Consider the following 13,782-nt stretch of genomic DNA (forward strand, 5'->3'; position numbering starts at 1 on the left):
GGTAGTGATGTGCGATACGCCTGAAATGGTGCATCTGTATCTAACAGCTGTGTAGTCATGATACGATATTGATATGTGATACAGTGCATCCTTTGTACAAAGAAACCAAGTTTAATTAAGTGCGTGGGCGGCCGATAAATTTTTATTGTTTAGTACCAGCCATTACACCATTACACTACTATATAACAAGCTTAAGGAGTCTAGGAAACAGGTAAAAAAACCCAGCTACACTTTTAAATTGAAGAAAGCCAGACCTTCATATTTCTGTGATTGTGCAATCAAAATATCAATGCATGTACGTGTGTATTGGTATCGTGATACAGATGCAATATTCCGATATATCGATAAGTATCGCACATCACTAGTAATTGGTACAATTGCCAATTACATGTTAATATGGACGGAGCCTTCCAATTTGTAAATATAAAAATCTTTTCATTGTTAGCATTTTGTAATGTTGTAGCTTCTTAAATTTTTGGCTTCTAGGTCTGAAACTTTGTTCATTTGGCTTCATAGACAAAGGAATTGTAACAAAATATGCGAACATGTAGGGTTCTTGCAGATCCAGTCACATATAGCGTATAATTTCTCACCTTTCAATGTACATATCCGGTGCTCAGTGATCCCCAGTCAGAATTTCCTGCCATTTTAAATTCTTTTCAGGCCAATTTATGTATGTATGTTTTCACAGACTCTTCCTCAGCAATGCAGTCCTGGATGACTTCAAGACCACAGACTGTTCCCAGGCACCTCAACAAGCTTGTACGTACAACTTGATCTAAAAAACAGTAACAGCAGTGGAGCACAATACACACACATGTTCATTAATGTAGTTAAAAGTTTCAGGAAAGTGCCTATTGGTACAAACTACATGCATACGTATGTGAGGTTTCACTAAGACATACACATTAGTTAATTGGTGAATGTTAAATTCATCCACAACTGTTGTATAACAATAATAATATTTACTTTGATTCAAAATGCATATAACTTTTTGCTGATAGTAAAGTTAATATCCCAACCACTATATCGCATGATTACCAAGACACTGTCATTGACTGATTTACATTAATATCTTGACTTTATGGTCACATTTGTGACCGGATATGCGATAACCTGACATAATGGTGCAAGCTTAAATTTCCACTACAAGCCATTGATTGCAATGGGTAATATTTGTGTAATCGAAAAAATATGATCTTTGTGAAGAAAGAATCTAGTGATAAAAAGTTGGACATCATCTTATTCACCTACTCAAGGGGAGTTTGAAAATTTTGCTTTGTTCCAGTAGACTAAAGGATACATGAGTTATGGCCATTTGTTTACATCATGTCGAAGCGATTGTACAAGATTGATCTTTATCTTCACTGATTTTGTCGCTGTATGTAGCAAAGAAACGTGACAGAAGGAAAAACAGTAGCGTACTCGCCTATTCATTGTGTGCAAGTTTAACTCTGTACTGCATTGTGTTTGTAAGTTGTAGTCATTTTGCAAGCACCTGTAATTTATTTCCCAATATTTGCTGTACTATTTAAAGGCTTTCACATCTTATAAACACTCTTCTCTTATAAAGATGCATTAACTTAATACATTGACTTCGTTTTTCCCTGTACTGCTATGTCAAACGTAGTTTACCCCATCCGCTGTAAAACAACAACAACAAAAAACACAACACAAAAAAGCCCGGTCACCTGGTCAATTGGTAGGACCAGAAACATATAATCAACTTTGCAAGGCCTTACAATAGATAAAGGTGGCTATCGTTGTTGGATTCCTTATATACCATGCTGTAGAACAACTGATTGTGGGTGTTGGTTATGAATGCTCAATTTGTAACACTACCCATTCAGCACTAATTGGATACTCCTGGGGGGTGGTAGAATTGTGCTGCCTAGCTATAAATCAGTACTGTGGCACAACTACTAAAGCTTGTGAAAGTCTCAAATCAAGCTTTGTTGGATAGGAATAATAATAAAGAGTGTAAACACAGAATTGCTTGTTTAGACATAAAATACATTGAGAGTGCTAATGACCACTCTCCGATGGCTATTTGTGCTAATAAATTCAAACGTTTTGCTGCACATAATGCACACTAAGTAAGTGGTACATGTTAATGATTCTATGAAGTGTCACCTATATACTTACGTATGTGTTTAGGATATAAAACACTGGCACCCATTCAACATATAATATATATATGTAATTGCAATTCATCTTTATTCATGTGTAATTCCATTTGTTGTGCAAGTTATTTCATAACTAGTAAATCTAATAATGCAGTTATATTTGTAGAAGCACATGGGCTATCTATTCATACTCCAGCTGCCTATAATTGATACAGACCGGACTCTGGCAACTATGCCAGACTAATTCATTTACTTCAGCATGCAAGGTTGCAGTTCTATTACATACAGTTTGCGTACACCATTCTACAAGCAGTAAATTTCATGGTATTCATCTACAATGGAGAACTGAACTTCAGAAACACATGTATTCTAATATGTTGGTGCAATGACACTGTATAATGGCATGCACACCCCTGTACCGTGCTTGACTGATGGCTACTAGGGTAAGGAAGACTTTTAAAATCAAGTTGATGTTGTGCTACTTCTAAAAGCCAGGTGCCATACAGCTAGCTAACTCATCTGGAATTAATCAATAGGTTTTTGGTTATGCAATAATACATAATTAACGTATTGTAATTCTCGGATTTAATAATTCATGAAAGTTTTGTAAATTTCAATTACGTTGCTATGCATTGCTAAGGAACCGTTTGTTAAACAAACCACTTTAAACAACATATTATGCACAGAAGTATCTTCTAAACTGTAGTATAGTTTGACTATTGTGTTTTTTCCCACAAATTCTCTCAACAAAGCCTCTAGAGTTGCTCTTCATTTTTGCTTGCGTATGTAGGGGATACACCCCCTTCCCAACTCGAAGGGATAGGCTATTTCTGGTAGTCTACGAGGCTAGCACTGTTGTTTCTCAATTGTTAAACGCCTGTAAAACCCGAAGGGCAGGTAATTCTCAAAGTCTGAGGAGAGTCGCTACACCCAACCTGGTTGCCCCTGCAGAAAGGTGTAAACACCATAACATAACCTCAAAGCATGTGCTACAATAACTGTTACTGTCAACAAGGATTAATAGTGGCTAGTTTAGTACTACCTTTAAAGACTTCCTGCAGGAATGCTGAGCAATGCACCATGTAGCACCAGTTATGATTGACTTATTTGTAAGTACCGTGAACTATTCAGTATCATGAATAGTGGCTTTGGTATCGATCGTGATAATAAAATGGCGGTACATTATATGTTCTCAACACAATATGACACAAGAAAACTTGCTATCCGAATACGTACAAGACTGGATACATTTTCAAGTTTCCTAACATAGTATTAGGATGTAATATTAGCATACCCTTCACGGTGCCCTTGGTCTACACAAAAGAAAAGTTTCTATGTACCCCTTCCTTTAACACAGACAAAAACAAAATTTATTAAAAACTGACTATATTCCCTTTCCATCATGAGATTCAGTCACATACGTTTTAATAACATAAATGACTGCCCAAACATTCTATTCTCTGCAAGAATATAGCATTAATATCATGATCATCATCACTTCAATGTACACCTTATATAATGGAACTTGTTAAATTGCATCGTGGGTTTCGGTTTTAAACAAATATGTAACTGCTATGTATCCAAAAGGGACCAGTAAGAAAAACTTGTCACAATACAGGAAGTCAGCAGGATCTTGATAATAAAATGGAACAAAATTAATGCGATGATTTCAAAGTTATTTTCACAGCCTGTGAGATGATTACGGAAAAATGTATAGGAAATAAAATGCGATCCACTGAAAACCTGATTAGTTTGCATATTTCTGTGCATCATACAGTATGATAGTACTATATAGTAGGGACCACAAAGGAGTAGGCGTGGCCCACAAAATAATATCACCCAAACAACAGCCTCAATTTCCCCTAATGACGATGAGGTAGTCTTGGTTAGGTAAAACTAAGCCCAAACAAGCTTTCAGATCGACCCAAAACGTTTTTAACAAGTTGCTACGGAATTTTAAAAATTATTTACTTGACGGAATTTTCTAGTGACTGACTGACTGACTGATGCCTTCAGACAAGCGTAACTCGATAACGGCTAAGGCTACGTGCTTGATTTTTTCACTGTTCGACATTGCTTCAGCCTAAGAGGTGCATTTTGGCATACCGCAGTACGTACAATGCATTCTTCATGGACTTACCTGTGTCCTCCTTTGTGTCCCATTCATCTTTGCTGACAGCGAAAAGTGTCGATTTGGTGATAACACGTGATGGCTTCCCTTTGTAACAGACTTGGTTACGGAAATCGTCCGTATTTGTCATAGTGGCTATTTTGATAGCAGAGGTGCTTTTCAAACAGCTCTTGATCCATACTGCTGTGTAACGGGTTGAACATAGCCGACACCGAAGCGTAATGGATACTTCACTTTTCAGACGATAACTTGGGCGCGTGGCACCATTTCTTTCAGTATGCATGGATTGCAGAGGTGCTTTTTGATTCGAAATGCTACATAATGGGTTGAACATAGCTGACAACGAAAGCGTAATGGATACTTCACTTTTCAGACAATAACTGGGCACTATTTCAGATGTGGTATACGTGCGTCCACCAGTCATAATAATTATTTACAAAAAAATGTTAACAAACAAGTACACTGAAAAATTTGTGAATTTCAACTAGAGTAGGGACCATAGCACATCGATAAAAAGTACTGAAACAAGCTGGAGTAGTGCACGATATTAAATCACGGTGAAACAATAAGAAGTGTTATATCCCTACTGTGCTCAAGATACCATAATGGAAATGCACAGTAGGGATATAACACTTCTTATTGTTTTACTGTGATTTAATGTCGTGCACTACTCCAGCTTGTTCCAGTACTTTTTATCAATGTGCTATGGTCCCTACTAATTCCAAAATTTTCTGTGTATATTTAATATATAACCAGTTAAGCAAAAACCAGTCATTTTCACACATTCCTCAAATTCCATTGTATTGCTTCTCTGTTACAGTATATATAGTAAAAAAAAGGTGTGGACAGCCAAAGTTTCAGCCTTTTATGATGAATAGTTTTGGAGTTATAGCGAACAAGTTGATGTTGTGCTACTTCTAAGAACCAGGCACCATGCAGCTAGCTAACTCATCTGGGATTAACCATAGATGATAGTATATGCTACTATGAATTAACCAACTATGTATTACTATTTTACAATAGGGTAGTTTTGGGTTGTGCAATAATATTAGCTAATTCTTGTATTTCGTAATTCATGAAATTTCCATAACTCATTCAATTACGTTGCTATGCATTGCTAAGGAAGCGCTTGTTAAACAAACTGTATTTACCAACATATTATGCACACAGAAGTATCTTCTAATCTGTTTTATAGTTTGACTATCGTGTTTTTTCTCACAAATTCTCTTGACAAAGCCTCAAAGCTACTATTCATTTCGTTCGCATACGTAAGGGATACGCCCCCTTTCAACTCGAAGCGATAGGCTATTCCTGGTAGTGTACGAGGCCTGCACCGTTGTGTTTCAGTTGTTAAATGCTTGAAAACCTCAAAGGGAAAGTAGTTTACAAAATCTGAGGAAAGTCGCCACACCCGTATTTTAGTCTGCCAAAAAGAAACCACCTCAGAGCAAAGTTCACCTGTGCAGAAGTTTAATACAGACTTCATTTCGCTTTTACTCCTTACGTAAAAGCTGCTTTTACCATTATTTAACGATTTTGCTCAAGTGGGTGCGTATGGACAAACATAGATAGGTACACACACACACACGTTTTTTTACGAAAACAATTTCAGTAAACCAGGCACACACCAGGTTTAATAAATTCGATTTGTACAGCAACAATATGACAAATAAATTACAGACACTTATTTAATCAATCATAACTCATGAGTGAAACAAGCTACAAAGGAGGGGTTTGGCTCAGTCTGTTCAACATGAATTGGCAAATCAATCAAGGTATAGTGTTTTCCCTGTATGTCTCTGTGCAGGGAACATGTACAACTCTTTTATGTAGCACGCATATTTATTTCAATACGTTTTTATTGTAAAAAATAGAATTTTGTGAAAACAGCCAGTTTTCACTCAGTGGTCACACATGGTAATTTATTATCCTGTAATTGAACAGTGCTTGGCTCATCCTTGCTAACTTGTAAAATTCCTCATTTTCCTCATACATACTTGTGCTACGGGACCACCAAAATGTAACGTCACGAGTAACAATTGAGAGTGATTAAAAAAACTCGCTTGAAAAGAGGCGTGACAGCTATTTCATTCATGATTCTTCATCCTTCCAGTCGAGAGATGAAGACTTGCAAACAAAATGGCTGCCACGCCCCCTTTTTGAGTGAGTTCTTTAATCGTGTGCAATTAGTGCTTACAATGTTGCATTTGGACGGTACTATATATTAAGCCATTCCATTTAGCAGTAGGAAAGAGTTTCCAATTTTAACTGTTGCCTTGTAAAAAGGATTGCAGGCAGAGACATACAGCTGCACATAATTACCACAATTAATGCTTGAAACAATAGCCAGCCATTGGTCATATTTTCTACCATTTTTTCCAGCCAAAATACATTTTGATTGCTCTACACTTAAATGGCAAAACCTATGGAAAAGTTACAACCAATGACCATTTTTTGAGCATTATTCTGAACACAGCATATTTGTACAAATGAAATAATCACATCATTACCATCATCTAGTTGTTGACTGCTGATCATCTTTGTTCTTTCCACAGGTAGCAGCTATGTAAGGAAACAGTCGTTCATAAAGCAACTCCTGAAAGAAAAGATACAAAGTATGTAACACACAGCACAAACTGTTCCTTGTGGTGACTTTTGTAAACGTATTGTTTTTTGTTTTAACAATAATATATGAAACAAATAATTAAGAAAATACTAAATTTAATGAGAATTATAAATACATGTTAAATAATAAATACACAGTTCACTTGTGAAAGTATTTTTATATGACATTAAAGTAAAAATAAAAGTATTTTTAAAATTTAAGTATTTTAGCATTTTTTTTTGACATTAAAATTTTTTTTTTTCAATTTTTATGCAATTGAAAATTTTACACAGATCTGGTTTTAGCAAATGTTGTGGTGGCAATAAACTACATACTGTGCATATATACATGCAGTATACTGAACGTAGTATAAATTGGTTGTGTGCCATGCATGGATAACTAGGGAGTCAGGGACAAATCTCTTGCTTTTTCTTGCCTATTTTTCTTTCCAGCAATTCTTGTATATTTCACCTATCGTGCTTTATAATATTTTACACATGCACACAATGGCACCAGACTTATCCCCCCCTCAACAGTCAATCAATGAAAAGTGCCATGTAGCCATTATGCTTTGTTTTCAGCTATGTACAGCATTGCAAATGAAGAACAGTACGAGAAGCACCTCTGCAATCAACAAAGTCACTATACGGAAAATGTAGACAATTCCCATTACTAATATAGGGAAGCCAGATCATGCGCTACTGTAAATTGACACCTTGAATTATCCAATTGCACAGTGTGTGTGTGTGTGTGCGTGCGTGTGTCTGTGAGGCAGCATAGGATAGAACATTGGCCTGGTGATTGAATGGTTTCAGGTTTGATACTAAATTACGCCAAATCGTTGTTGTTGCTTCCTTGACTAAGAAACTTGCTCCAGTCTACCCAGTTGTTTAAATGGGAACCTGGTGGCTGAGAAAGAGCCCACTCACCCACCCAGGAATTAAAAAAAAAAAATTAAATGGCATTTTTAGTGACCGACTGACTGATGCCTCCAGACAAGCGTAACTCAATAACGGCTAAGGCTCCAGGATTGATTTTTTTACTGATTGATGTTGTTTCGGCCTGAAAGGTGTCTTTTGGCATACCTTTGTGTCTCATTCATCTTTGCTGACAGCAAAAAGTGTCAATTTAGTGGTAGCACATGATGGCTTCCTTTCGTAATGGAAATTGTCTGTATTCTTCATAGTGGCTACTTTGATTGCAGAGGTGCTTTTTGATTGATTCGTAACACTGTGTACCAGGTTGAACATAGCTGACAATGAAGCATAATGGATACTTCACTTTTCAGACAATAATTGATATAACTAAGGCGTGTGGCGCCATTTCTTTCTTTAGATGCAGTATGCATTTTTCACCAGTCATTATATTAGTATACAAAAAAGTATTAACAAGTCAAATCAAGGGAGCCATCTTCGATGAGAGAATTAACTTTTAATAGTTTAAAGACTTGCAGCTTACAACAAGTCCTTCCAAAAATTAAATAGCACAAAAGAACAAGCATCGAACTACTGGTTAGTTAAAATTATTGAGTTCCTTATATACACGTACATTCTACAACTGATTGTGGGTTTTGGTTATGAAAACAATACATCTTTAAAATAACAAGTACACACAAAAGAATTTTCAACTAGAGTAGGGACCATAGCACATCAATAAAAAGTACTGAAACAAGAGAATTACATGATATTACGAAGTGTTATATCCCTACTGTGCATTTCCGTTTAGTGCTGTGCATCACTGTGCAAAACACCAGTTATAAACTGGTGTTGTCTAGGTCAGCTAATAACTGGTGAAAAAACCTTTAAATTGGTTATTGCCCACCCACTTGGTAAACCATAAATTACTCCTGCTATAACATAGAAGACCAGACCAAGTGGTGGAACAAGATGGGTTATGGTACCATGTGAACCAGAACAGCAACATGAAGTGATGTTATTGGGCATTAGGTTACCTATGGTGTGTGGCCTCTACTACACTATGCAGACAATTAGGCACCACAAAAATTTTATACATGCTCCATAAAGACTTGTCTGGATTACTCCGCATTTTGATTAGTTATCAAGATGGTTGGCTATACAGATTACGTAGTTTATCCTGTAGTGCAGTTTATTCTTAAATTGTACCAGTTACTATTATAGGAAGACCTGGGTAAGAACATTAACAACAGTACTTGTATATGCATTTATATGGCTTATCGTAATTTTTTAGTGCTTTGCCTCACTTTTGTTGTAACTGGCAATGAATCTTCGTTACTTGTGTCCATAATTAGCGAGGTGTTGTACTTGTAGTGCTTGCCTTGCCATGTCTAGGAATCGTGCAATGTCCGGTTTATGGAATAGAGAGGTGTCCGCTATTGAGGGGGTATTAATACACACAGATATTGGAAGTTGCATTTGGGACTTTATTAATTGTCCGTTATAAAGAGGCTGTCCGCTATTCAGGGATGTCCATTAAGAAGGGTTCCACTGTAACTGTTATTGCAAGACAGGATGTTGATGGTCACTTTGGTACCACCCTAAATCTTCCAGCAGGCTTGTTGAGCACATATTAAGTCTGCCAAAATCACTTTACTACACAGAACGAAGTAACCATGGTTATTGTCAATTATTGGTAGGCAATTAACCTGTGACAAAAATTTTGTAGGTACACAGCACTAATTTCATTATAGTATCTTTAGTATCTTTTTATTGATGTGTTATGGTCCCTACTCTAGTTGAAAATTCCAAAATTTTTTGTACACTTGTAAGTTAGTGCTCAGCCTTTCCTTTAATGCTCTGTAAACTAATATAATTGCAACTCAGATGCAAACACAAACATACTATTTAAAGAATGCAATGGGGAAAAATTGCTACTTTCGTGGCAATATAAACAGACAAGGAAAACAGATAATGTTTACATAACAACTGCATAAGTAACACTAGAGACATTAACAGTAAAGTAGTTCTATTACCATATGTGTGGAAATTTCACGGTATGAAATTTTTACAGTTGCAAACCAAAACAGGATTGTTCACAATTTTATTTTCGCAGATCACGTAGCTACTTCAAATTATTGTGATTTTCGTGGTTGTGGAGTCTTGAGAGTTGTCTTGTATTTGACTTCTACACTGACTATGAGATCAGGGATTTTTCTAGGGGGGGGGGGGGGGGGGGGGCAAAGGGGGCATTTTGTCCCTCTTGAAAATGATTTTGCTCCCCCTGAACTCTGCCTCAACCAGCCTGAGTAAACAGGTGATTTAGTCTAATTTAAGTTCTGCCTCCCCCCCCTGAATTTATTTTCTAGAAAAATCCCTGGAGATGGATATAACTCATAACTTTAAGCCACTAAGCAGCTGCGGCAGGTTAACAGAGTTTCAAGCACTAGCCATGTCCCGTTTTGAAGCGCTGTTGATCCCCACTCTTGTTTAAAATTCCTAATTTTTGCTTATACTTGTAATTATATGGTAGCCCATGATTGCAGCTCCTGATAGTGAAAGTACTGGTCATTGTCAAAGTCATTACATGTTATGAGATGGTCACGGATGTTATGCTGTGTTAAATCCATTAAAATTACGTGAAAATTTAACAGCAACCTAAATCCACAAAATCTAAATATGTGTGAGCCTCAACTTTGAGTATTTGAGGAGACATTAACATGATGTTCACACTCTACACTCATGCATCCAAGAACAACGAACAATTTATTTTCGTAATAGATGGAATAATGGAATACAGAACACAACATCTTTAAGTCCAATTTTGCAGCTACGTTTGTTGCTATGAAGGGACAAGTGCTAGTAACAAAGTTCACAAGTGATTTTAGAGTGATAAACTTCAATGTAGAGTAGTTATTTTGTAATGTGAGTCACCAAGATGCCATAACAATCTTTACATAATAAAACACTCCATCTGAGAGGTTTCTATTCCATTTAGAGCCCCCCAAACAATGTGGGCTTAGCTAGTCTGCAGCCTCAGTAGTTAAATTGTAGGTCAACCCCCTCATTCAAATTGTCCTCAACTTTCTTAATGGCAAAAAATCGTCATTGTTGGAACACTACAATTATAACTACATTGCTTATGAAAATCTGCTACAAAGCTCCTGTTAGTTAAACACCGCTGTGTTTATTACCTTAATTCTAGAAATCGATATGGAAACTGTTACAATTTGACCACCACTTGAGGCTCAAAAACGATGTTGAATCCCTTATTTTCAAAATCAATTGTTGCGCCACTCAAGTACAGCTACTATTGAAGGCGCAGCATTTAACCAATTAAATATAGCAACTCTAAACAATATTAAAGCTTGCTTATGCAACGAGATCTGTCTTAGATATAGTTTTGTGCATGAATGAAGGTAAGTATGTTATAAACATGATTTATTATGCATAATTTAGCACAGATGTATAACACAAACTAAAACCCACAATCAAAATTTAATACTACTATTATAAAAACAATTCATATTAAGAATTTACTAACACCATTTTACTCACAATATTTTTTAGAAAAGGTCATACAGTCATACTGGAGGCCTTTGAAACAGGTAGCATTGAATTTACAATAAACAGACCAAACTAATGATTGATGTCTACATTTCTGGTAGCCGCAGGCTGAATTAAGCAACAATAACTATCTCAACAGTACTGTACATCTCCAGAGAATTTCACAGAACATACAAGTGGCTAAAACACCATATACCATAGAATTTCAAGCTGAAGTGAAACATGATTTGAACATCTATAACAAACCTTGTCTTAGTTTACACTGTGAGCATTGACACTCACAATCAATTACATCACAGACTGTGAAAAAGGGCATACATAATTGAATGGCTTTGATACTATGACATTGTCCCATTGAGGTGGCGGTCTAGTGGATAATGGGTGGTCTGGGTTTTAGAAACCTTATTACCCACAAATATATTACCCTCTGTGGGCATGCCTTGCCACGACAGTGCTTTTAGTTCTTTTGTTGGATACCGTGAAGAGCAGTACACCCTACCATGTTCAAAATTCCTTTGATGTGGTAAAAATAATGTATATAATTAACAAAATGACTTTGATGTTGATAGCAAATTGACACTTTTACCACTCTACTTTATTTTTCCAGGGAAACCTCTGGATACTGTACATTGTAGCAATTCCTTAGTATAGGCTCTTTTAGAATTGGACCTCTCACAGAATGCTCCGGTGAACACGCCACTGTAAAATCAGCATTGGTCATGAAACTTGCACAACTGACCAAGTGTCCTACCACTACACAGGTTTATTTCCATAACAGCTGGTTGCAATACAGATGTAGTACAAAATTTCCAGTGCTAGTTGTGGACAGGTTTAGAAACGTTGACCATCAAGCTGTGGTTATGGTAAAGTTGAGTTTAGTGTGAGTTTTGCGCCACAAATTCTTTCACAAGCTTACCATTTGATTATGTTGTTCATAGAAGTAGTTTATGGAGAACAAGCCATATACTATATATTATGGTAACTATCATCTCACAGTAGCTACAAAACTTATAACAAAATGCAGAAACTTGTATAACTGGCTTTTGTTAGAGCCTTCTTAGACAAAACCTGGTTTCACCCTTTATTACTTGTGTTATAGACAAGTCACATATTTGACTGGATTTGACAAAATCAGACCTTGAATTCAACACACAAAGTACTACACTCATAATCATGATATTATGCGGCCGGGTCAAGTCACATATATTAATAAAATATATGACTCTCCAAAAATTCACATAAAATGTAATAAACAACTAACATTCTCAGATGCATCATCCATACTTCACATTATATAATCCTACTTGTCACAATGTATTGTGGGTTTTGATTTTTTGACATCCATAAAGTAGATACGTGACCAGGTGGATCTGTGAAAACCCGACACAATCACGCAAGCCTAAATTTACAGCATAAAGCATTGAATACAATGGGTGAAATACTTGCAGATTGTTAAAAAAATGGTACTGTTTTGAACATTTTGTTTTACGTCAAGAAAGGGGTTCACAATAAAAACCTAGGTATCATCTGCTCAAGAGGAGCTCTATGTAGGCACTAGTGCATAAATGAATCTACTATTATTCAAAGATTCATTTGAAGGTTAACATTAAAGGTACAAATTATTAAAATTAGAATGTAGTGATGCTACAAGAACCACGCACAGGCAACATTAGTCAAGCCAATAATTTTAGTTTACAGCCATAGTGAGTTGTTGACAACAGTACGGAAAGTGTTTACAATGTACGACATTTTATTGTATTGGCCTATCATATTTATATTGTCTGTTGTTGAGTAAAGATGAGCACTTTAAAGTTAAGGTCTAGTGTTTGGGAGTATTTTGAGAAGCGTGAAAGAATTGCCAAGTGTAAACACTACCCTAAGGAATTTTTGTTTTGCAGTGGAACAAGCAACCTACGAGATCACTTGTTATGAACACACAAAAAGATTTACAAGCCAAAAGATAGCGAAACAAGCACAAACAAAGCCAAAGGTAAATTAGAGGAATTTGTCACAAAAACGACCTGTTAAAGAAAATAACATAATTGCTTGTAGACATGGTGGTGCTGGATACAAGACCAGCTGCAGTGGTTGAGGGGACTGGTTTTAAAAGGCTGTTAAATTGCCTGGAACTTGGCTACAAGGTGCCTTCAGCTGTGCATGTGGTTACTTATTTACATAAGAGATATTCCCAGGTGAAAGGAATAATCAGAAGAAAGCTGGAAGAAGCTCACTATGTTGCTCTTACTTCAGACATCTGGATGAGTTTATCTACTCAATCTTATAGTAGTGCAACAGCACACTTTATTACTGCTAACTGGGAACTGCACAGTTGTGTACTATAGACACTTTACTTTCCTGAGAGTCACACTGAAGAACTGATAGCCGACAAATTGAAAGATATCTGTTCAGATTTTGGCCTACCACTGGAAAAAGTGGTAA

At 36.3% G+C, this 13,782-nt stretch overlaps 2 protein-coding genes across 10 annotated transcripts in view; one reads left to right on the plus strand and one right to left on the minus strand.

The window, feature by feature from the left end:
• The window catches only part of LOC136247368 (uncharacterized), a 260,912-nt gene that overhangs the window by 99,112 nt on the left and 148,018 nt on the right, over positions 1 to 13,782 (plus strand). The window lies entirely within an intron of this gene.
• LOC136247369 (uncharacterized) overlaps positions 1 to 13,782 on the minus strand; it is a 57,817-nt gene that overhangs the window by 27,409 nt on the left and 16,626 nt on the right. For all 5 annotated transcript variants that reach the window (XR_010697445.1, XR_010697444.1, XM_066039019.1 and 2 more), the window contains exons 3-4: positions 6,768 to 6,853; positions 594 to 778 (exon numbers count right to left, since the gene is read on the minus strand). Coding sequence is in view for 3 of the 5 variants with exons in the window: in XM_066039019.1 (XP_065895091.1) it covers positions 594 to 607 (14 nt within the window). In the remaining 2 variants the exon portion in view is untranslated. The remainder of the gene's footprint in view (positions 1 to 593; positions 779 to 6,767; positions 6,854 to 13,782) is intronic.

The sequence above is a fragment of the Dysidea avara genome, chromosome 2, assembly GCF_963678975.1.
Source record: "Dysidea avara chromosome 2, odDysAvar1.4, whole genome shotgun sequence".
Classification (NCBI taxonomy): Eukaryota; Metazoa; Porifera; class Demospongiae; order Dictyoceratida; family Dysideidae; genus Dysidea; species Dysidea avara.